At 34.8% G+C, this 25,479-nt stretch overlaps 1 protein-coding gene across 3 annotated transcripts in view; it reads right to left on the minus strand.

Moving 5' to 3' along the window:
• SHANK2 (SH3 and multiple ankyrin repeat domains 2) overlaps positions 1-25,479 on the minus strand; it is a 350,898-nt gene that overhangs the window by 186,755 nt on the left and 138,664 nt on the right. For all 3 annotated transcript variants that reach the window (XM_040558301.1, XM_040558303.1, XM_040558302.1), the window contains exon 15: positions 14,790-14,903. In XM_040558301.1, the coding sequence (XP_040414235.1) occupies positions 14,790-14,903 (114 nt within the window). The remainder of the gene's footprint in view (positions 1-14,789; positions 14,904-25,479) is intronic.

Genomic DNA, 25,479 nt, shown 5'->3' on the forward strand with positions numbered 1-25,479 from the left:
TTGTACTCACAAACACGGGGAGAATCCCTAAAGTATTTCTACTTATTGACTTTCTAACTCATACTTCAACATTGTTTTAATATAGTACAACCTAAGCAACTAGATACTCTTTTTAAATAAATTATTTTGATTCTAAGTGGATCAGATGATAGCTTTTGTACTCTGCCCTATTTGTTATTCTGATTGATCTAGAAAGGAGGATAATCAACTATTTACTGAATCTCTACTGTTAAATCTCTACTTTTAAAAGATTCAGTAGTAAAACACGGAAGCAGCAGGAAGATTCTCATACTGTGTCATTTGTTAATAAAAGATTTTATATATATATATACACTTTTTATTATTATTTTAAAACATGACTATTAATTTTCAGAAAACACACAAAAAGTAAATATTAATGTTATAAAACAGGCATGGCAGCTACAAACCTGCATGTTGTGATTTAAGAGTGTAGCTATTCAAGACTATTGCCAACTGGAGCCTGTAACTAAATTATCTTCATACTATAAAGCATTCGTTTGTGATACATTAGAAAGATGCACGAAATGTACCTACGTTAGGCATACATTTTACAGAAAGAAAGTCTAGTTCAGTGTGGTCTAAAAAACGTGATCAATTTCTTACTTACTTGACCAAAATAGATCTGTAAGAACCTTCTTAAATATTTGGCTGATACTTTAAAATCCATTAACTTGAGCACTTTCAATTAACTTTCAAACATGGCATACAAGTTGCAATTTCCTACAAAGTGTGCTTAGGACTTTACAAAATCCTAATGATTTACTTTTGAAGATGAATATTTATAACACATTTCAATCTTCCTGCTCTGTCTACACAGTGATACCTCACCAAATCTCTAAATCCAGTGTAGCTCATGTAAACTATTACAGTTCACCTTCAGGTTTGTTTATTTTTAATTGTTATATTTTCAGAACTGAACCCTTCAACATCTATCAAAAGCAATAAGTAAAAAAGTCTTGTTAGAGGTAAAGCTTCTAATTAGATAATCAGCATTACCTGCACAACTTAGATAGCTAAGAAGATACATGCTAACAAACTCAATTTCTGCTTAGTGAGGAAAAGAAATTCAGTACTGTTAGATAACTCTCCATATAAATAGAAGCATGACTGAGCACAAATTTGATTCCAAGATTACTTAAACTTTAGAAACATCAGCCATTATTTTAGGAACAAGTTACACAGAGTTTTACACACAAACTAATATATATATATATATATATATATATATACATATATATATATATATATATTTCACAGGCTGGCGGCATCTCAATGCACTGTTAAATACACACCCAAAACAGAAGGGAAGCTGGAGGCAATAGTGCACCAAAATATATGGAGCTAACAGCACTTGCAACCACATCAGCTATTTTGCTTCCCAGGTGTATATTTTCTCTACTTATCAGTCTTAAAAACACTTCCCACCCCAAGCTACTTAGAGTTATTAAGCCCTTGTGTCAAGGTCTACTACTGCATCTACATGTATTACCAAGCATCTGCACTGTTTAACAGTATCACAATATGTTTTGGGGGAGTGGGGACCTGAGGACATCCATTCCTAAAAATAGCATCTTCTATAATGCAGCATAGAAGGCATCCTCAGAAGATGAGGAGATACAGAGAGAACATAAGCACTAAGCTGTTCTTCAGAAATATTTTCTCACTTTGATAAAATAACTCATAGGGATAAATTAGAAAAGATAAAAACTGGAGATTAGCTACTTTTAATTGTAGAGCAAGAATGTATGATCCTTTTGACAAGCACTCCCTTTTTTTTTTAAGAACTCTGCCATTGTTCCCATTAAAAAAGACATTCACAAGAAAAACAAAAATCTTCCTCTTTCACCTATCCATCTGCTGCCCAGAAAACAGGTAGTACCTCACAATGTCAGTAGCATATTTCATGCAAATCACATTTACGTATGATGAAAGAATTAAATGAATGAGAATAATATAAATATGAATAATATAATATTTTAAATATTCATAAGAAAACAAACTAAACCCTTACAACTTTCTTTTTGAAAAAGAAGCACAAATGAGAGAACAAAAAAGTTCACCTGACTTGTGTTTTCCTAATTGTTAACTTTTTTTTTTTATATATTTCCTGAATTTGCAGTACAGCGCACACTTCAAATAGAGTGTGGTATGTCGAAACTCCTCACAGTAACTTAGTTTTAGATACTGTTAAATTCATTTCTAAAAGATTTTCACCTTATTTCCTTGTTTGAGTATGATTAAACCAGAAGAACACTAGAAAGAATATGTAATTTTCAATTCTCTCACCTGTAATAATGGTATCTGGATGTTTGATAATAATTATGAAGATTAGGTGTTTCAGAGGTTAAGTCCCACTCCAGAACCAGTTAACAGGCTGGGGACAGAGAGGGGAATGAAGAAGAGTCCTCAAACAGCAAAGCTCAGGAAAAGGAACTGAAGAAAGCTGAGCTATGCAGTGATTACAGGAATGGAGGGAGTAAGGCCTAGAACTGACCCACAGCTACAGAAGCCTTGATCATTTACAACAAAACTTAATCTTTATTTTACAGCTTTATATCAGAACTATCTGGAGATAGAGTCTTACGAGTTTAAAAGTAAATTGGATATTAAGATGTTGTCACCAAAGAACTACAGCAACACTGCAAGTCTGTTCCAGACAAAGGAGTTCCTTATCTCAAGAGACTCCCTTTCTTACTCTTCAGCCAGATTTTCTTTCTGTCTGTGAGCATTACTTTATCAGCAGCTAACAGCCTACATCTAGGATCATACCAGTACTTACAATGCAAACAGACAAAATCAAAGGATTACATTTCTATTCTAATTTTGTGTTGTACTTCTCCTCTGGTTTTTATCTAAGCTTTTATTTCTGCAGTACTAATCAGAGCACTTGTCTATAATTTGCCCTTCTGTCTTCTGGGGCAAGTACTTGGCAATTAATTCTTTCCACCATTCTTTCCACCATTCTTTCTATTACATTTTAAACATACTTTGGTTCTTAAAAATAAATAAATCTTGGCATTGCCTTTCCTCATGGTCTTTTGTTCACTGCACGTAACTGTATCCTGCCCTTGGATGACAGAATCTTAGCAAAATATATTTGTGATTTTTTTACAAGTGCCATGCACAACTCCTGTGTGTACATTTCCTCTCAATCAGAAGTCTACTATTCATTTCAAAGTCTTAAATGAGACCAGGGCATTGCACAGGTTTTGTCCTGGAAAATAAAAGGAAAAATTTAATCTACAGGATTTTACAGTCAGGAATATGGCTCCTTCTTTTATTTCTTTTTAAGCACTGACCAACAAACATTATTATAACATGTGAAATAAATTGTTTTTCTAAGTTATCTGAGAGAGAAAACATTTAGAATGGAAATAGCAGCTGAAATTCATTTTTTTTTTCCTTTAGGTATCTTTTATCTTTAGATAACTATTTTTTTCTTTAGATATCTTTTATCTTGTATCTTTCTGAAGCACATAGAGATACTAAAACTTAGGCTAAGAAAAGGTAAAGTTTATTTATACCCAGTGAGGAGAATGTAGCAACAGACAGCATTAGGCCAACAACTCACTGATGATGCTCATCGCCATGAGTTTTCTGAATTCACTCAACAAGTGTTTCTTTTTTTTCTTTTTTTCTTTAAGAGAAACAACTGTGTATGCTTTTAAATTATATGTAGCTAGGAAACTATATTTTGTTTGTGTCTCAGACTAGCTTCAGAGTGCATGTCAGTGCACCTGCTAAAATAAATATTTATCTGCATCTAAGTTTTCACAACTGATAAAAAAATTTCAAATTGCTGTCTTGAAGTATTTTTCAAAGGAATGTCAGATAATCCACCCTCCTCTGCTGCCTATTTCCCTCTCCTGCATAGAAAGGTAGCACAGGTAGAAATATTAATGTCATAGACATTTATCATTAGGTGAATGAATTGTACCCACCACAGCTTTTCTGTCTACATTCAGTCAAGTATACTACATGAATACTACAAAAGCATCACGGGTGGGATTAATTGTTTTTAAGTGCCTTATAATTGTCACTAGCTCATTACTGCAAAGTCAGGGGTACTTGTTAACTCCTGCTTTTCAATCAGTGTGTTACTGAACAGATGACTCAGGCGGTATCAACTCTGCACTATCAACTGTTGGGACTCCCGTCCTTTCCACTGATCATTGATCATTTTTCCAAATGACTCTCAGAACAGACAGCCTACCAAATAACATATGTATATATATATTTAAAGCACTCTGTTTCAGTCCACAGTGTAGCCACACAAACCATTTTGCCAGTACAACTGTAGAGAGAAAACTGTGAATGGAAAATAATTGTAACTGACAAATAACATACTGCTGCACAAATTTTGCACCCAAAAAGGATGTGATTATACAGACAATGCTGTACATGCAGGAGATATATAACTACAACCATAACAACTTACTTAGTAACTGAGAAAGTGGTAAGTTTCTTTGTCTTTCACATAGCCACGTATAAGCATATCTGCATGAATTTTAATTTAATTTAAAACTTTACAGAAATGTTGGGTTGTTCTTGTGTCAAGGCACTTCGCAGCTGGTAATCTGTTAAGTGCAGATGTGCTGAAAATGCGAAAGGCCTTCCTTTCCCTTCCATCCTGCAAATATACCTTGGCCAAAACTTATGACGCGGAATCATTTTTAAGCACATCTTTTCCACTGCCACGGTTTTCTAATCCCTATCTGCTGTTTCTCGATGTTGTTGGTATCTGACTGAATTGTTTTCCTCAGTCCATTTTTGGTTTGACCATGCCTATCTTTCATAACATGTATGAACATTCTCAGCACACCCTGAAACAGCAGTACTTTCAATCATTCATAGCAATGTGGTTGCAAAGACTTCTACTCTTGTTACCTAACTTCAGCTTTCCATCTCCTGAAGTATATTGTTACCCAGAAATGTATCTAACAGAGTAGAAATACTTTTCTTAACTCATATGATCGAACATTTTAACTATTCAGCCAAAGTTAATATTATAACTTCTAGAGGTTTCCTGTTAACCTTTACTACACAAACTAATTTTTTTAATGTAAGGAATTTTTAGAAAAATGAGACAAGGATACATTATATTTAATTTCCTTGAAGTACTAATTTGTCATACAGATAATTAAATTTAATTCCTTTTATTATTGCCATGAGAGCAGCCAAAATACGTAACTATTTGAAATGTCTCTCTAGATATCATTAAACTAGTGTTGGAATGTGCATAAAATATCTATAAACATGAACTAAAGACTATGGCTTCTTGTGATTTTTGTTTAATTAGTAGAACTTTTGGCTACTAAAAAGTCCTAAAACAATACACTGAAGTCCTTTTCACTTGTAAATCAAAATTATCTTGACCTTTAGAGCTATTTTTTGGTATTTGCAGAACTAATTCATTCTTTAAGTTGTTTACTAATTGCTCTCTTTACACAGTTGTGTAGTGTTTGATTCTTCATGAGGAGTCACAGCAGTTTCTTCAAACAACAGTAAATAACAAATGCCCCTTTGTCTAAACCCAACAATTTCCACCCCAAGACAGCTAACAATGCAGGGCCTGAATTGAGGGTTAAGAAACTCAGGGGGGCATCTTCCATTTCAAATCAGTAAGCAGACACAAATTTCAAAACTCCATTCCAAATGTGACCTGTTTTTACAAATAATGAAGCCAAGCTTAATTACCATTTAAAATTCAATATATTTTTTGAGTACAGAATTAGAAACATTTGCTTGGGTTTGTCTGTTTTAATTGAAGACAAATAACCTGTCCCTGGTTTGAAAAATAAGGCTATCAATATCACTGTGATATTCTTTCACTTCACTACATAAACGCACACTGCAATATTGATTGCCTGAGTAAGCACAGCCCTGGCATGAGACATTTCAAAGCCCAACCCTTAAAACCAATGCCACAGAATATCTGCTGCAGCTGCTAACTGGTGCCTTCTGACTCTGCCCTCCAGGCAGAACAGGGAGTGGCTGATACTAAGAAAAAGACACCTGTGAGATGTCAGAGTGAGACTGAGGAAGCATCAGAGATAAGTTGAAAGGAGATGGTGTGAGGTCCCCCAGTAGAATAACTTCTCTGCAAGCTCTGTGGCCACATCCCAGGCCACCTGAGATACTGGAAAGGTCTGGGGCTGCCTACCTAGAGCTGACATACCAAGAAAAGTATGCCAGTTAGAGAGAAAATGATCTCCTTAAGAAGAAATTAAAAGCCTTACCTCACCAGCTGGGGTTAACAGTTCACAAGGCAAGTTGAGATGCCAGAGTTTCCCTTTGACACCAATCCAGTAATAAAATTAACAGCTTTCTGGCAAAAGATGTATTCCACTTACATGGTTTTCACTACAGAATAAAAGCTGCAATTGGTATGTAATGTAATAACTTTTTTTTTTTTTTTAATGAATCAAAATAGCATGCTTGTTTTCATGCTACTTCTACAATGTTCAGTTACTGTCATCAAGCGGTATATTATCAAGTCATTTTTTCGCCATCAGGCACTCACAGATCTATTAGCAGGCTGGAAAAGGCCACTTTCCTCTCCCTTTTGTTGCAGGCAGGTGTGAAAGCAAAAAGCAGTGACAAAATTTAAGATCAGACTATGGATTATCTACCAGCTGCTGCTATTTAGGTATCATTTTCTTGATCACCTCCAGCACTGCCATTACTATAAGCAGACACTCTATCATCTTCCTTAAATTATTATGAATTTGATCTTTGATAACTGGGGAGTGTTTCAAAGAGTTTTCAGCCCCTGTTGTCAAGCCTTTAATCTGAACCATTAAAAATAAGAGGGGCAAAAAAACTGAATGTCATTTAGTACCAGAGAATACAGACGAAAAGGTGATTTATCAACACTTTCAGAATACATATAAGATTTGCCTTGCTTTGTGTCAGCCATTTTAAGTAAGTGGTTTTCTAAAGAAATTTTTAGGTTATGCTAAATGAAATGAGTTAAATGAAATATCACACTTAATTTAATCCAAATACATACCCAGAATTATTTTAACAGAAGTTATATTCTGAGATAAATAATACGTATATAGGTGTATCAGCAAATCCTTATTAAGCAGTATTTCCAAAAAAAAAAAAAGGGGGGGGGGGTGGAATGTAGAATAAAAAATAAACACTAAAACCCTACTCCTACTGTAATATAACATACTGTAATTGAAGATATTTACAGAAAGAGCAAAGGCCAAATATATTTGATTGTAAGATCATAAGATACTAGCAAGTAACTCTAACCAAGAAAAAAAAGAACTATTAGTACAGGGGAGAGATGTTAATATAAATGTATAAATTCTTAATAAAATCTGAAATGATGCAAAATTCCAGAAGGAAAAAGCTATGGATTTTGCCTACTAACAATGGAGATATGCCAAATGATTGGTTAAAACACAAATAATTTGACCCTGGACTTTGATGGTTTTAAAAAAAAAAAAAGTGTTAGTCTGTGTAGTTTTCACAAGAACAATGAGGAATCCAAAAGTTACGTGTTATTTCTAGATTGTTAGTACACTGCATAATAGTGCTTCTTAAATTCTGCCACAGGCTCAAGTATCCTGTCTTTAATAACAGGGCTTAAATTCCTAAGAAGTTTGCATCACTTAATAAATCATTCATTATATACCTTTATCTTTTTCATACTTAAGTAACATTAGAAAGTTTTGGCTTCTTTATATGTTCACAAGCTTTGGAAGTTACTTCTTCACATTAGATGGACTGGAATTTTGAGCAGAAAATGTGAAGGCAACAGTGGAAGTAAAAGGAAGGTACTATAATGGTAACTGCTTTCTTTTTGAGACACTCATCAGAGTTTGCACTTTTTTATCCTTTATTGTTAGATGGACATAGAAGAAAAGATGCAAGAATCAGAAAAGGAAAAAAAATGTGCACTTGCATGTCTGACTTCACACATCAGCAATCCCAGATGCATTGGAAATGTTGAGTTTCCTAACATATAAGTTTAATTTTGTATTGCTGTGCAATTTAATTTTAGCCTATTTCAATGCTTTAGAGAATTGTGTTGCTCCTTTTCAACTGATTAGAGTTATTCCTAAGTGGCTCTTAGCAAGAATGAAGATCAGAGTGAAAGGGATGAAGTGCATGTCAGCTGAGGAGATGAAACAGTAAAATATTATGAATTAAAAATTACTTATTCAGAGATAAAGATGCAGACAGGCTTAGCTCTAGATCTAGGCTTATATTTTCTATATTTTGAATAATTATTTCATGGTTTTGCTTTATGCTGTTCTCAAAAACTGGATAAATCATGGAATGCTTTATTTTACTCTTTCTTGAAACCAAGCTCATACTGTTAGCAAAAGAAAATCACTGTAATTTGAGAGGGATTATCTGACCAGTGAAATCAGTTGGTAGACTCAGTCTTCCGAAGGACAGATATTCTTGCTACAAATACTACTATTATAGTAAGAAATTTCTGTTACATCTTGGTCAGAAGAGCAGGGACTGGAAGTCTGCAGTGTCTTTTAAGTCGCCCTTGATCAGACAGAACACACATCACCAGGTTGTGTGGGAAGCACATTGCTCCATCCTATAGCTCGTGTGTAGACAAAAACAGCTCTTGAGTTACCTCGGCTTCTGAATTAGTATTATTATAGAGTGATGATTCATTTTAGAAGTCTTTTCCCAAACTGCTGTTTATCATCACTGAGAACACAAATGCTTTGCTCAGCAAAGCTAAAGTGCAGAAACTTGCTGAGATTCATTCCTTAAATTTCCACTACTTGAGACAAAAACTAGAGTTGATTTGCATCCTCAGCTAGAGAGATTTGTCAGAATTGGTTGACTAGTATTGAAACAAGCTCCTAAATCACCTGGGTTTTGAGGATTGGCTTGAAGCCAACTCATATCTAGTTCTTCACACTGACTTTTTTGTTCCAGGATAGGTTATTTTTTTCCCACTTTTTGTTGAAATGGAATGCAGTTTATACAAAAATGCAATGGGTAGCATATTCCTGATCTTCACCATAAAACAGAATGCTGTTTTTGTGGATGCTCACATCCACATCATTGCATGGCTACATAGGTAAAAAGAAACAGGTAAAGGAACTATTGTATTACCGAAAAATCTTACCTACTGGAAAACTGTATTTTCAAGTTGCTGAAAACTCAGAAGCAAGCTATGCTGAACGTTTGGATACGGACATTTGGAGGCAGAAATCCCATTTTAGATGCTAGGTAGCATCTGCTCTGAGCATCAATGACACTAGAGGTCAGCATGCACACGTCTACATTAGCATTTTAGTCTGGGCCAGGAACGTGCTTTCTAAGTACTGCCTACTCTGCTGTAGCCCGCAAGACTGAGCAGCCTCAGAGTTTGCAAACTGGATTCTTTTAGGAGGAAATTAAATGAAAGATGCCACTGGTGGTTGTTCAAGCAACGTGCCTGGATTAGAAATAGTCTGAAATAAACACTCAGGACTCCCGTGTTACAGATGCTGGGTTCATTCTTTGGATTTGCTTTCCATCTCTTGGACTACTTGCTAATGTAGATAAAGTCTCTGACTTCCATCTGTAGTAGAAGGAAAAGCGCTACTTTGACAGGTGAGAAATCCCAGTCTAGATTTTATGTAGGAACATGCAAAGAGAGCATTGTGAAGTACAACCTTAGAAAAGTAACGACTATTTAAAGTAAAATAGAAATATTGTGAATATAAAATCATGGATGATAACTGGTAGTCATTCCAGAACATTTCATCAGGTGTCTAAAAATCACCAGCTAGGAAGATGGCTACAAAAACCTAATAGTATCTATAAGGTTATTGTAAACAAAGCAAAACGCTCAATCTCATTTAGTAGAGCAGCTTCAGAAAGAAGGGAAAAAAAGAAGGAAAGAAAAAAAGATGGATAGAAAATGAGAAGCTGAGCAGTATTAAGTCAGAAACAAAGGATTGTAGAAAACTGGAAGGAAAAGTAAAACAGGATTTAGACAAACTTGGCTATTAAACTGAATTGAAAGGTAAATAAAAGATGTGTATTTGAAAAGGACAAAATTTGAGAAATAAAGTCAACTTGCTAGGAATTCAACTGGTATATGGAGCACAGAGATTTGTAATGTCACATCTCCTCACTCTTTGAATTAGACATGCTACAACTATGTATAATGTGTACCCTAAGGCCACAGGACAAAAACGCATGGAGTTTGCTACTTAGTGAAAAATCACCCCAAAGAGGATATGAAAGATGAGCAAGGAACTCAAGGAAAGGTACACTGAGAAGGCCAAGAGATGAAAGAGAATTACTATAGTGAGAATTACTAAAAGACATGCTGAGTCTGCCTGCATTTCAGTATCATCTGTAAAATCTAAGAGTTCTACAGGCACATCAGTAGAGAGAACACAGCAGGAAGGAATAATATACAGTAAAGATGGAATGTAATTAAAGATAACTTCTAGCTTGAAAACTAAATGAATACTTCACCTCAGCTACAAGCAATCAGGTTATCTATATCTGAGTGCTGAAGGACATGGAATATAAAATCACAAGTCCAATAAAAAACATATTTGTAGCAAATCTCTTAAGTCAGAGTAATACCTTATGATGGAAGAAAAACAAATGAAAATACCTATACTTAAGTAGGAGGAAAAAAAGTGTGTCTTCTATTGATGATGGACAGATGATTTTATGGACAACTTATTCTTCTGTAAATCATTTTCCATTGGAAGGTACTAGGCAGCAATTCTTAATATTTTTAAGAATGAAAACGAATTTTAAGGGTAGAGTAAATGGGTAAAAGGAAGCCTTGCTCTTTTACAGATAGAAAAATTAAAGCTATGTCATAGTGCATTCTTGGTGGATACAAACTATTGCTGCCAGAGATCCAAGATGACTTGTGATCCTATGAGCTGCACCCCTTAGCTAGTAAATCCTTTTAAGATGTCTGTTAACCCAGGGTAGTGCCTCACATTTCCATAAATTTCAGTTAACTTGGATTTCATATGTATGAAGCTTCTCCTGCACAGAGCATCATTCTAATCCACCCAGAACACTTTGGCACACATGAAAACGGTATATTTTTAAATATTTAGGAATATATAAAAATAAATCAAGAATGGAATTTGTTCATAACTAAATAACATAGGAAAACTGTCAATGCAGAAAGAAAAAGTATGTAACATTTGTATTGTGTTTTTGTTCTGGGAGAAAAAAATAAGATGCTGTATCAATCTCACCTGAAGGAATACTTTTGACTCTAACAAAGATACTGGTGAACGTTAAAAACTGCTTACTAAAGCTACACTGTTTAAAATGAGATGGTACAAAGATTTCGTGCCTAAGAATTTTTAAAAAGCAAGCAAAGGAATTTAGCAGACCACTGATAATTATTTTCTTTGTCATTATTCGTTTTTCATTAGGTCTTGAAATACCAAGGAAACTTCATAAGACTGAAAGAAAACATGTTCTTTGCCAGTGCTATTAAAGGGTAATGAGACAGGCTGGATAATTAAAAGCCTATAAGCCTAGCATCAATCCTAGCAAAATAATGGAATAATTCCTACAAGTCTCAATTAATGAAGGATTAAAGAAGGGGTATAGAATTAATGCCAGTCAATATGACTTTTTTTTGGAAAACAGAACTTGCCAAGCTAGCATGATATCTTTGAAGAGATCACAGGAACCAGGTGCTGTTATGTGCTGCCTACTTCCACAGGAGAGTCTGGATGGCAATGAAGTTCCCTGAAAATTGAACTTGTCTTACAAGTGAGATTATACATCAGCATGACACGAAACACCTGCCCGCCAGTTTTACTGGGCATGTAGTGTTTAATTGTGGTTTGTTTTTTCCAAGAACTATTTCTCTTTCTTTCATTCATGGTGTGCAAATGACAAGCTACTATTAAACATAATTATTCAAACTTAATAGCAAAGGGAAGCTGTTTGAAGAAATGTTCCTAAATCTCATTTGTAGGAAAGAACTGTTGCTTTGGTCCTGGTCTGAAAAGAGCTGAGTTTGAAATTCATTTCCTACACATTAAGACGATCTACTTACTAAATCATTATCATAAGGAGTTCTGCTGCTTTGCAAAGTCCAAGATGCAAATTCTTGCAACTTCCACATGTTTATGATGTTTCTCAGCTGATGTTCTTTCAGCAGTCCCAGCAGACCTAATTTAATTTCTAATCATTTCACCATGCTTAACACATTTTTTCTAAATTACTTTTGCATTTGTACTCGGAGGGAGTACAGACTGATTTTTGCTTGTAAAGCTCTCTTCTTTCATTTCCATTGTTTCCTATGCAAAAGGAATGAAACTGACTGCATTGAGCAATTCAGTGATCAGCCGCTTTCAGTCCATACCATACTTCAATAATAATATGGTGCATAGTGTGCATTTCACATATTTTACGCTCATGGCCCCAGCCTCTATCACATCACACACAGAAGCATGTACCTCATTTATGCCCTAGTTGCAGGCCAGAAGACTAATTTTTTTCCAGACAGCCCAGCAAAATACATGAATGCACTCAAAGGTATAGAAAATGTGCCCATTCAAGTTTGTTTAATTATATTTTCTTCTTTTTTGGAGAAGAAGAATGTTGTATTTAAGGACTTCAACTAGTGTTAACATTAAACAATAAACAAATACAAGAACAATCAGAAAGACAATAGTATGCAGTAAGTATAAATTTGAGTAAATGCTCTTCTGTTTTGCCAGACACGTGGCATAAGTTTTCGTAATTTCATGTCAGAAAATTCGTAAGATGTTTCTGTTGATATTCTTTCAGCACTTCCAGATTTGGTAATCCTTTTGCTATTCTCACAACATTTTTCTTCTTAATTTGCATTTTACTTTGTCTGATCAAAGCAATATTTGCTTGCAAATAACCTTGTCACATATTAAAACAATCATGATATATTGAATTTACTTCCTACACTGTTTCTTGAAAAGAGCTTAAAGGATTTGTGACAAACAAGTTTGATTACCTTCTTTTTTCAAAACCACTGCATATGACTAAAGGTGATGCAAAACTTCTTTCCTATTTCAGAACTTCACTTAATGCCCCTTCCCAGATATTTTTTTCATATTTGGACACAGATGCACAACTCAAATTTAATACAGAGCTGCTATGAATCAAGAAACACGTTTATGATAACTTAGATAGACGTCTTTCTGAAGTCTTTCAATTGAGTGGCCACAATGTGTTATTGAAGGACCTTCAGAACAGTTGATATGTGGCTCTTCCATAACTCATGTCCCACACAGACTGAATTTATTCATTTTCCATAGCGTTTCCAAAAACTGAAATTACACTGGAATTTCAACTTGTTATTCCTTTCTAGTACTTGAGAACTTCATTGCTCCTAGATTTGCCATTTCCAACCTCAATCTTCCTTTTGTTAAATATTCCTCTATGACTTTAAATTCTGTTTTTGTTTTTGTTTTTTCTTCAGCCCTTTCAGAAGCTACACAACTATCACAACTATTCTCACTATTTTAGAGGCTAAATCTGTTCTCTCAAACATTAGGTTTTGGTTTTGCCTCTTCCCCTCTTCCTTTTTTTTTTTTTAATTTCTCAAAAGAGAAATGGAAGAGGAAGTATAACCTTTTCACACAGTGCATAGTTATCTAGAGCAGTGTTCCCAATGCCTCATTCCCTCATTCTTTTAAAGCTTTCTTATTATAGAATCTACATTTTCATGTTCATCTTACCTCAGCTTCCATTGTAAGCAAGGAAATTAAAATTATTATCAAATCTTGCAAACATTTCCAAATCCTTACTACCCTGGAATTACCTTGTCCAGTGAATTCTATTTCATTATATCTTGTTTATACATATACCCCTATTTAGTGCACATGCAAGAAGTAAAAAAATAGTATGCCTGTGTAGTTTATAATGGCACATATAAAATAATAATGTTCATGAATCAACAATATTATGTATAAATTTTAGTGTATTTTCTGTGTATTGCCAGGAAGTTCTTAATACATCAGAGATCCAAAACACATCAATAGTTAATTTAAAACTGCACACACTCATGGAGAACATTAATTATATTCTTAGAGCTCATTTATAATGAGCATTTAATTAGAGAGTATGCCCTCATATCTTAATTCTTAAAAGGAGAGAAATTATGAGATGTTAGGTAATTCTTAAAATAACATGCTTCAGTGTACATATTTTCTTTCTTTTATTATACATGAACAGTAAAGACTGTTTGCCTAAAGTCACTCTTCCTTTACTTATGGCAGTTGAAGCGTACAATAACAGAGAATTCTATTTCATTTTTTATCAGTAAGATTGTAGTGGGACATGCCCTAATGGATGCCTCCTCTAAAATTTAGCAAAAGGTCAACAGAGGGAACCTTACTCCCATGAAAAAGAGATTAATACATTCTATGACTACCTCAGATTGGGAGATGACTGACCAATTTTCCTTCTATTATTTATCTAATTAGTCATTCTCCAATACTGTAAGAAAATAAAACACAGCATAATGTTTTACAAAATGTCTGAATGCACTGCTATGTTAGAGCTTTTGCAGTACTTCACAGCATAGTCCCTCATGAGAAAGACTGTTTGCTTGGACAGCATCCAGTAAAATCTGATCAATAAACCCATCTTTATTTTTTAATTCAGCAGCTCAGCTTTATTTAATTCTCCAATTTCTAATATTGCATAAAAGCACTGCTGTATAACACATTACCATCTAGGCTGCTTCTCTGCTTGTCCAGATACATCACATTTGTCATTGTTAGAATTCAACAAGAACTTGATCTGATTACCTGGTTTGCTTTCATTTGGTTTACACTGAACTTCTTCAACACATTCTGCAGGAAACCATCCAATATGTCCCCGGGTGCTGCCTTCCCAGAATCCACCTTCACCAATGCTTAAAACTAAATACAGAGACACATAGGAAACATTAGACTTTTTTCTCTTCTAACATAAATACCAAGATTATTTACATAACACATTCAATAACAATTGACTATCGTGTTTGTAAGAGCAAACATTGTACAATAATTCAAATTCCAGTGCCTCAAAAGGGGGCACAGAGTAACCTTAAAATGAGACTCTTCCTGATCAGTCTTTGCAACCCCTTCCCGAAACCATTTGTGTCAGAAGTTTTTGTGGCCCTGACATATTTTTTTCAATTTTCACTTTTTGCATTCCTGCTTTTATCAGGGATGAATGTATGGCCACATTAATACCAAAATTCTGTCTTGCCTGTTCAAATTAACCTGAAGTGCTGAATGTGTTTTAACACTGGACCCACACTGAAATTGGGTTTTTGTTTATATGCATATAGAGAGAGAGCTTTCATATGTTTCGTACTTCCTAAGCAAAGATACCACTTCATTTAGTGGGTAGCTCCAGAGATTTGTAATGTAGGTCAAGTAATATGATTTAATGGTTTGAGTATACAGCATATACTTGAATATCCCATAGGTGTGATACACAATGTACAGTCTTTTGAAACATTTCAGTGACTTTTCTCAGTAGAAGATAATGACAATAGGGAGCAGAATGATTTGCCAAAGGAAGAAAAAGCTTTTTACTCTAGTACTAGTTATCTTGATAGCAATCTTAGGACACAACAAACATTGTAACAAAAGACTGCAGAATAAAAATGTATGTTTTTATTAGTAAGCAACTGGAGATGAAGTTCTTACCAATCACTGTATTTTAGATTGAAAGAACATAAATGTTCTATTAAAAAACACACATTATTTTGTTTGAATAAATATGGTGTTATAGACCAATAAAAATACAGGTAGCTCTTCTAAATAGATTGATTGGGAACAGCTCGGTTGTACAACACAGGTCTACAGAGTACATCTGTACAAAACACAATGTTCAGTCTAGAGGTCCCTGAGCTACCAAAAATAAGCCTGTGGAAGTTGAAGCAGCACAGCTCCATTAGCAGTGTGCTAGCTAAGCAGCCAAGCTAACTGGCCCTGCTGAAAATCAAGGCTAATTAGCCCAAGCTCATCTCTTTCCTAACATATGCATATGGTTTTCAGGACCTGGAATAATATCTCTGCAGGGTATTGCAGTATGGTAGGGATATTAACTTGCTCAGAGCTATTTTGATGAGCTCCAACATGAGCACTCTTTGCACTGTTAAAACATGCCTTATCAAGCTTTAAAATTGTAGTCCCCAAGCCTGACTGCAATTGAATTCTGTATCAGTGGAACTGCTGCGACTCAATGGCTTTGAATTTGAACTTGATTTACACTACTATAGAGTCAGATGAAAAATCAAATTGATGATAGGCAAAAAAAAAATATATATATATATATATAAATTTTTTTCTTACCACTCCTTTAGTATTATCAGGATATATCTATAGATATCTATATATTATCTATATCTAGATATATATTTATAGATATAGATATCTATATCTAGATATATATCTATAGATATTAGATATATATCTATAGATATAGATAATATATAGATATCTATAGATATGCCCTGATAATACTAAAGGAGTAGTAAGAAGTTTGGTCTGAAAAATCAGGATCTATAAAACTGCGTTTGAAATTAAACATTTACCTAGTTTGTCATTAATGCAGTCTTAAGCTATTTGTGCTGTTGCCTACGGAGCGTGGATGTCTATTAACAGAAATTTGACAGAAAAATGTTTTTAAATAGATCAATTTTATGCCCTTTTCTACTGTACATTCAGATACACAGATTCCATGAATTGCATATTTACAGATCACGTTCAGTAAGAAGTACATAATAAATCCCCGGAAACACCCATTAAGGCAAAATCTTATACCTGGATGGGTTTTAAATTTACAATGTATCAAGTACCTCTCAGACTTCATGTATGTGAGGAAACCTATAGCCAGCTAGGAAGCTAGGAGCTAACATGGGAGGGCACTGACCTTGGAAGACAGCAACAACTCCACAGTGACACTAAAGCCAAATAAAAAATGTTTAGCATTCCTTTTCTTTTAGTTACCTAAGACCTATTGCTAATGTTTACATAAGCAGGAAATTGCATCTCTACATTGAAATGCAAGTCAAAATGAAGAAACGGGATCTGTACTTTAATGATTTTAATAAAATAAATAATACATAAATCAAAGTATTAATAAATATAAATTTGGGGCAAAAATAATGAAAAACATGTTGATACATTCCAGTTGTTCTTGAAAATGGTTAAAGGTTGTGTATAGTTCTACCCAAAGTAAATCTGATAACTCAATGTTACATAAAACAGAAGCCTGTTCATACACCCAATACCAACTACTCATCACCTTTCAATACATTTTTAACAATGTACCCTTTGTTCATGTAAGAATAGAGTGTATTTCTTAATATGAGACAAGAAAGTAGGAAGACGTAATTAATAATATACATATAGATATTGTAAGTATCGTAGCATCCTACTGTACACTGATTTAACTTCAAATAATACATTATTAACTTCAAATAATAAAGGATTCCAACCAACTGAAAGAAACTGCAAAATGTGAGACAGTAAAAGACACATGGTGAGGAGAGTTTTCATTTTTGAATCTCAGTCCTGATTTCACTCCACAGACTGGCAAGATAGGGTGAACAAAAACTACTTAGCAATTAAGAAAGACTTCCCTAATTCAGTATTTCATTAATCTGTCAGATCTGCTATTTTGATTTTCCAAATTACATGAATATTTCAATCTCCAAAAAGCATTTGTATTGTGAGAAAGAAGTTGGGTACATCGCACCATAGAGTAATTTCATAAGTTTATGGTAGCAGCTGATAAAACACTCAAGTCAAGATGGGAGAAGGAATGTGCTTTTTAAGTCTATATGTGAGTACAAGGCGAAAAGTGGACATGCAAAGCAAGAACACTCCCACTTTAGATCATTATTGCATGGACTATTAAATATTAGCAATTGCTAACAGCAAGAGCAAAGCAGAAATACTCTTAGACATGCCTGAAGACATAACATCTATGGAAAAGAGGAAGAAGAGAAAATGAGGCACTGCCAGAATGCAGCCAGCCTTCCCCATTCAGGTTCAAGACTAGAGATTACATCTACAAAGAAAATAACTAGGCCTTTGGACTTCTTATTAAGGAAGAACAGCATTATGGGTTCCAAGTAAGGAGGTGAAAACCTGATGGAACTGCAAGAGGTACGCAGATGACACAAGGGGTAAATGTGGGGAAAAACTAGCAATATGGTTGATGTACTGAGACGAGATGAATTTTTAGTGAGATGAAGGAAAAACACATACTTAACCTAATACTCAAAATGCAAAATTTGAGATAAAGATGTAGGTTCTGTCCTACCAAAAAAAAAAAATAAATTGAAATAATCTTTTTAAATAAATCTCAGGTTTTATTAATAAGTAAATTCTTCAGCATTAATAAGAAATTCTTCAGCAGGAGCCAAAATCATAATAATCTACATATCTATAAAAACAGGCAACACTTCATGCATTCCAATGTAGGTAATGGGGAACTTAAAGGATAAATAAAAAATATGTATATATCTTTTGTACCCATGAAAGCTTTTTCAGAATGTGGCCTTAATTTCTTTACTTTCTCTCTCGAAATAGTGCATAAGAGATATGCTGTAATAGATAATTTGGTATCAGCAAGAGACTTTCTAATCAACATTTTCCTCTCTGAAGGACATAACAATGGTAAATCAAAGGATAACTTTCCTAAAATTAATAATTAGGCTTTACCATTTCAAGTTTATTTTTTTCTTTTTCTTTTAGTAAAAACAAAAGATGTGGTTGCTATGGCAAGAGGAGGCCACAGTCTCTTTACACACAATATGAATTACAAAAAAGAATCTGATGTTACAAGAGTAAAATTAATGCTCTAATAACATTGTGAATTCTGGTATGTCTTTTCACAACAAAACTATAGTTTAAAAAGAAGAATTATGTTTAATTATATGAACAAAAGTTCAAATCAAAATCCAATAAATACCAAAAAGTTTAATAACATGAAAATATGCATAAGCAGATGTCTATCAGGATCTTATACTTTAATGTCATTAAAGTATCATACCTAATACCAGCCAGATTCTGCTTTGGCAAAGTCCAAAAAAATAACAAGGAATTTATATATAGTGCCAGTCTAGTATAAGGTGTTTTATCTCTTCTCTAAGTTTACTGATGGCATATATGTTATAACTAATTTTAATATAACATCCTTATCTCAAACAGCTTAACTACATGATATATTATCCAAAATTCACATTAATCCAAACAACAACAAAAAAGCTGTTTTCTTCCACATTATAGCTCCTTTCATTATGCAATAATCATGAAATAGGGTGTAAGAATATTTTTCCATCAATTTTCAGTGCAAACAATTTCCAAATTTCTTGTAATATTGAAATTTCAATTAATTAACTATTCTAGATATCCTTATTTGCTAAAATTTTAATGGAAATTACAACCAAATACAAGCCATTTTCTATAGCTGTTACAGGGTATATCTGAAACTGGTTCACAATATCAACAATCAATTTTTGGTGCTTGTATAAACTGCACTCTTTGTTCCCGGGAAAAGAAATGATGATATGGATTGGGAATGACAGATCATCTTCTGGAAAAAAAAAATAAATTCTACAACCAAGAGAAAAAAATAAATGAACACAATGGCAATAATGCAAAGTTGAAAACATGCTGAAAAATCTGAACTAGCCTATGCTGATGTAAGAGCCATCAGAGCTAAAAGGAAGTATATTTGCAAATCATGAGCAGCTGAATATCTCAATACTTTTAGTGAGAGGTGGAATTATGTAAACTGAAAGCCTTCTGGAACTCACAGTAGAAAGCAGAAAAATTCAGAATTTCTTTCTTAATCTGAAAGGGATGGTAATAGTGTCTCTTCCATTCAAACTGAAGTTTGAACATGTTATGTACCTTGATTCCATTGTTCAGTTATTGCTAAAAAGTGCCATTTACCTAATGAAATATAAAGGTCTTTCATCTGAATTGTAGATAGGAAGGCTCAGTGCAAACCTGAGCTATGGTTGTGTTTCTTGATATAACAATCTATCTTCCGGATTTGTTTGTTGTTATTGTTTTTTGTTTTGTTTTGTTTTGTTTTAATTAAACTATGTATTTTTTTCCTGTGGCAGAGACCCAACTTCTTTCAGAGATAGATAATATTATAATTTAGTCTTTTCTCTTTTAGAAATAACTGTTGTTTGATGTAAATTTTCAGAATCATCTGCCCTTAGTAAGGACAGCTTCCAAATGACAAGAATACAATGACAATATCCAAGAATACATATTTCACTAAAGAAAAGTTTTGCTTAAAACATTCCTTAAAAAGGTCACAACTGAAAATGTATTTTCTTAATCTTGTGTTATAATGGCAAATTCTTTCCTTCAAATACATTTCAATATCAAAAAGGTCAATGTTTAACCAATGTTTGGATACGACCCAGTAAATAGAAAAGTAAACTAATAGACAACTACCGTGCAGGGTGGAAGTTCTCTGCATCTGAAGTTCACCTTGAGTCACATTTTACAAGCCAAATAAATGAAGGTCAGCATAAGTTACAACTTAATCTTGCTTTCTCTTAAGGATAGAGCTTTTTCTGAAAATGTGGTTTTAGTTTAAATTTTTCTCCTTGTCTTTACCCATCCCTATTTGTTCCTGACATGTATCCCTCATCCCCTCCCTGTGATTAATGATGAACGGGATCTGTCTGTTCTGCCTTATGGGCAGATCGTTTTTGGCTTTAAAATACATAATCAAGAGTGACTGACATAACTTGAGATCAGTGCAACAACACTGGAAAGGAAGTAATTGTCTATAGTCCTGATGACAACCACGTTAAGGCCTCCAGCATGCAAACAAGTGACTGTGCCCCAGCTGCCATGTAGAAAATGTTCCTGTGCAGTCCATGTACAATCTGGAAGGAAAGCCTTGTGTATCCGCAGTTAATGATTTTGCATGATTGACCTGAACAGTCAAATTCAACTGTGGCTCCACAGACATTTCTTTTAGTGGAGAAGCAAATTCAGCAGTTCTTCCCCATCTCTGGCTGTATAACCGCACAGAGAACTGAAATTAGAGAAATAAACATGGACAGGAAATATTCCTCACTTTCAAAACTTACATTTAACTTCCAGTTTTGCCTCCAAAACCAATGTGTGATCAGCTGTGACTTTGGGTAATCTAGTCAAATTTCTATAATCCAAATGACCGCGCTAGTTTATCTGAAAAACTACCTTACCTACCTGTAATTCAGTATTAAATTGTCTGATTTCTAGTAACAGTCTAACTACAAGACCCTGATCTTACTGTACGTCTCCTGGTTGATCTTACTGCACATCTTGTCCATCAGTCTCTGTGGCCACGCACACCACAAGTGGACGGTGAGGTAGAGGAGCCTTAACTTAAAGTTTTGGGTATGTGTCACAGCCACGGTCACCATGGCTACAATTGATGTCAGGCTGGATACTGACTCAAAGCAGCTTTTTTTCCTTTATCACCTGTATTTTCTTAAGAAAGAAAACAAGTGATGTTTGGGAACAGGCCCTAGGTTGAGGAGTAGTTAACAATGATGGATTGTTAACAGAACAACCATTCACTACGTCAATGTCTACAAATACAATAATCTGCCCTTAATCCTCTAAATCTGAGGAAAGAGAGTTCAACTGAAATTGAACTGAATGAGCTGTGCTGTTCAAGTCAAGATTTGGCCCTGTGTATCTTTTTCTTCCTCTTATACCTTTGTTAAAAACTTTCTATGAAGTTAATCTTTTTCCTGTTGTTTAGGTGTTTCTTCGATATTTTGGAGAAAGGGAAGGAGAGATGAAAAAAATGTGAGAAACAATTCTTTCACACTGCTTTGAATATTGAAGAGAAATTCAAATCAAGCATTGGAAAAATATATGAGTGTGTAACTTTTATCACCATCTCTGCTGAGGAAGGTGCTGGCAGAGTCAAATTTGCTCTTCTCCACAGTAATGCCCAAACTACAGGCTGGAGGAACACAGCAGAGAGAATTAATCTGAAAAGAGATCCCAAACCAGCTCAGATCTGGAGTCCATAGTGCTGTGTCAGACGATACGAGTGTGCACATATCCAGTTCATAGCTCCTCATGCTGGTACTCCATGTCTATTGAATATTTTGGGCCAGTTTCTGATTACTGAAGGTAGGCTGTATTTAAGTAGGCATGAGCTAAGATGATGGGGATTTGTAGATGGTTTTATGGCCTAACTACCTTCCTGCAGCCTCCATAGCAAAGCAAGCACTCCTGCTGGAGCAGCAGCAAGGCTTTGTGTTTGTCCCAGCACTCTGATGTGCTGGTCACAAGCACAACTCTCTCTCCTGTTCTTCAGGTACAAGTAACTGGAAGAAATGAATTAGGTTATTATCTGCGATGAGTCATAATTATTTGTTAGAAGTTTCAGTCAAACTGATCAAGTCAGGAGGCAGTAAGGAAGGTAAATAGACCAATGAATCTAAGTAAGGTTAATATTTCAGTTCACATTAATTTCATCCTTCATATTTTATAGCAAAACAATACTTATGCAAACCTCTTAGGTTAAATTCTGCTGCCATACTTATTCGCACAAGGTACAAAATGCTCTTGAAGAAACAAAACAGCATTTCTGTAGTTTTTCCCTTTCCAGTATTTTATTTACTAATCTAACAAGTGCAAAAGCTCTGGAGACCAACTTTTCTCCTGCCCACAAACACTGTCTGTTGGCAATATTTTCAAGCACAGCAGGGGTTTAATAATCTTTCTTTTTCAAAACGACTTACAAGTAGATTTCACAAGAAATGAAAATCTTAGTGATATATTTGGATTGCCCTACTGGCTGAGAGCACGCTGAAATAAAAGCAGTGTAGCAAGGGTCAGTATTTCTAATGCGGAGAACTGCTGACTTTCTGATAGAACAGATGCTTGAATCACCGCTACTGAATTACTTCTGTTTCTGTCACACAAGAGAATGTAGCCGGGAGCAGACCTTGGATGTGGTAAACTGTGCCTGCACAGGAGGCATCTGACAAGATTCCCAAAAAAGTCTACATTGGAGCATATTTGAGACACCGAAATAACTCCCCGTTTTTCACTAGACAGTGAACACTAGAAAATTTCTTTAATCACAGTAACAATTAAAGAAACCGAACATTTTCCAGAACGGGCCCCTGCATTTGCCTTCTAGGTGAAACAGAAGAGATGGTGATATCAGGGCAGGCAACAAAAATAAGAGATGAAAGTAAAAATAAAAGACCAGTGTCCTACAGTTGTAGGACACAGTAGACCACAGTTTGGGAACATGAAAATTAGAAGGAATAACTAGACATCGTGTAGCAAATGAAAAAAACTGTAATAAAAGCACATAATAATAGAAAAACATAAAGAGCAAAACTGTGAGCAGGGTGACGAATCAGAAATTCTCAAAGTATCTGATTTTTATTTTTTTTTTTTTTAGCATTTTTTTTTTCTTCTTTCCAGGTCACTAATGGATCGTTTGTGTCCATTTCAGATGTGCCCTAATATAACAGTTTGTGGTTTTTTCTTTTTTTTTTAAGAACTTTTGTTTTGTTTTGTTTCTAAGAGAATGAAGATTGTCTGCTCCTTGTTATGAACAGAAGTTGCATCTGTTAACCTCACAACAAGGTATACAAGTACAGATTTGAATCACAGGTAACCTTCTCAGGGATGCACAGATTCTTCCTTATTGTTTTGTCTTCGTGATACAGAAAGCTATTCATTCTTTACTCACAAAGCCCTTATAAACATTGCGTTCTCTTCATATCTCTGGGTTTTGTTTCAAAAATGCCGTTTAACTTACAGTTTAAGAATTATATCTAGCAATGCAAAAGATGATTAAAATAAATTTTGCAGGTACTTTACATTATATATATGTGTGTATGTGTGTTTGGATTAAGCCAGATTTATTGCTGTGGACTTTTAGGTATAAAATTAAAAAGAAACAAAATATGTTAAAATTTTTTTCAATGGGGAATGAAGCTAGCTCTTTCTCATTTATGTTTTCATAATAAAACGTGTACAAATAAAGATATCAGGTTTATTTTTACAACAACCATGGTCCTTCTCTCATGAGTGGCAGACACACAAATGATGTCAGTGTGTATGACTAACAACTGAAAATAAAGCAGATATTTTTGTACAGGCTATGTAATATCCTATTAATACAAGACCATTTTGTTTAGTTTACATTTTCTTTGGACCTTGCCCATTCATAACTTTTTCTGAGCAGTTTTTTTAATATCATCTACTGTGATCTATTGGCACTCATGCACTTTTCAGAGGTTTTAGAAAGAAAAAAAAGTCTACCTTGTATTCACCTGATAAAAGTGATTTTCATCAAGAATTTAGGAAATCATCCCCCTCTGTGTCCCACCTTATTTTAGCAAGTTAAAAAATAAAATCCATAAAAGCATTTCCAAATTTATCTCTTCCTCTGATATGTTGTTCTGGGTTGTTGTCCCTGTGGTAAATGCCTTACTACATCCTTGCTGCAATCAGTTTCATGGGACACTCAGCAATGAGAATCTCTCCATGGTTAGACTGAACAGGGGCCAGAATCTTTTGGGGAATTCCCATACAGGTCTGTATCTATCCCACACAACCCAAGAAGCACTTGGGGTAGCATCGAGGTTTTAAAAAGAACAGTGCAGCTGGTATATGAAGGCTAAGACAAAGCTTTATTACTTTCTAAAAGTGAGGCTAGGGTGTTCCCAAACACAGCATACAGCAAGTCACTAAACCTCAAACAGCTACGTGTACCCCCAAAATAAACAAAATGGTCTTGTATTTATAGGATATTTTGTGGCCTGTACAAAACCTCTGTGCTGACTGGACTATGGTCTTGCTAAGCAAGTCTCTACATGACAGAAAATATACTGGATACTGAGTGGATCTTCTGGTCATAAAGGAGGATCTGATAGCCAGCACACAAGAAATACTGAGTTTTTAAGAGCTCCAATGCCTGTGCTTTCAGAGAGGGAGCTGATCAACCTTTTTTTTTTTTTTTTGTTCTGTATTAATAATTACTTTTTCACTGGAACAATGATGTGAATCCAGGTTTAACTGAACCTGTATTTTTGCCAAATATATGTTTGAATTCTTCCTCCATACTGTTGTCCAACTGAGACCTTTTTAAAGCATCACCATCTTTTTAGCTGGACTCTTCATTCTCTACATGACCTTGTTGTGTGCATTCTGACATATTTTTTGTGACACCTGAGGAACCATTGACATGGTGTAGTGGGTTTACGTGGCAAGATTTTGGTAGCAGGGGCCATAGGGGTGGCTTCTGTGAGAAGGATCTAGAAGCTGCCCCATGTTTGGTAAGGGCCCCACTGCTGACCAGAGCTGAGCCAATAAGTGATGTTGTTTTGCGCCTCTGTGAGAGCATATTTAAGTCAGGGAAAAAAAAAACGCTGCGCCACACAGCAGCTGGGAGAGTGAGAGGAGTGAGGAACAGCCTTGCAGGCGCCAAGGT

Source organism: Cygnus olor, chromosome 5, assembly GCF_009769625.2.
Source record: "Cygnus olor isolate bCygOlo1 chromosome 5, bCygOlo1.pri.v2, whole genome shotgun sequence".
Classification (NCBI taxonomy): domain Eukaryota; kingdom Metazoa; phylum Chordata; class Aves; order Anseriformes; family Anatidae; genus Cygnus; species Cygnus olor.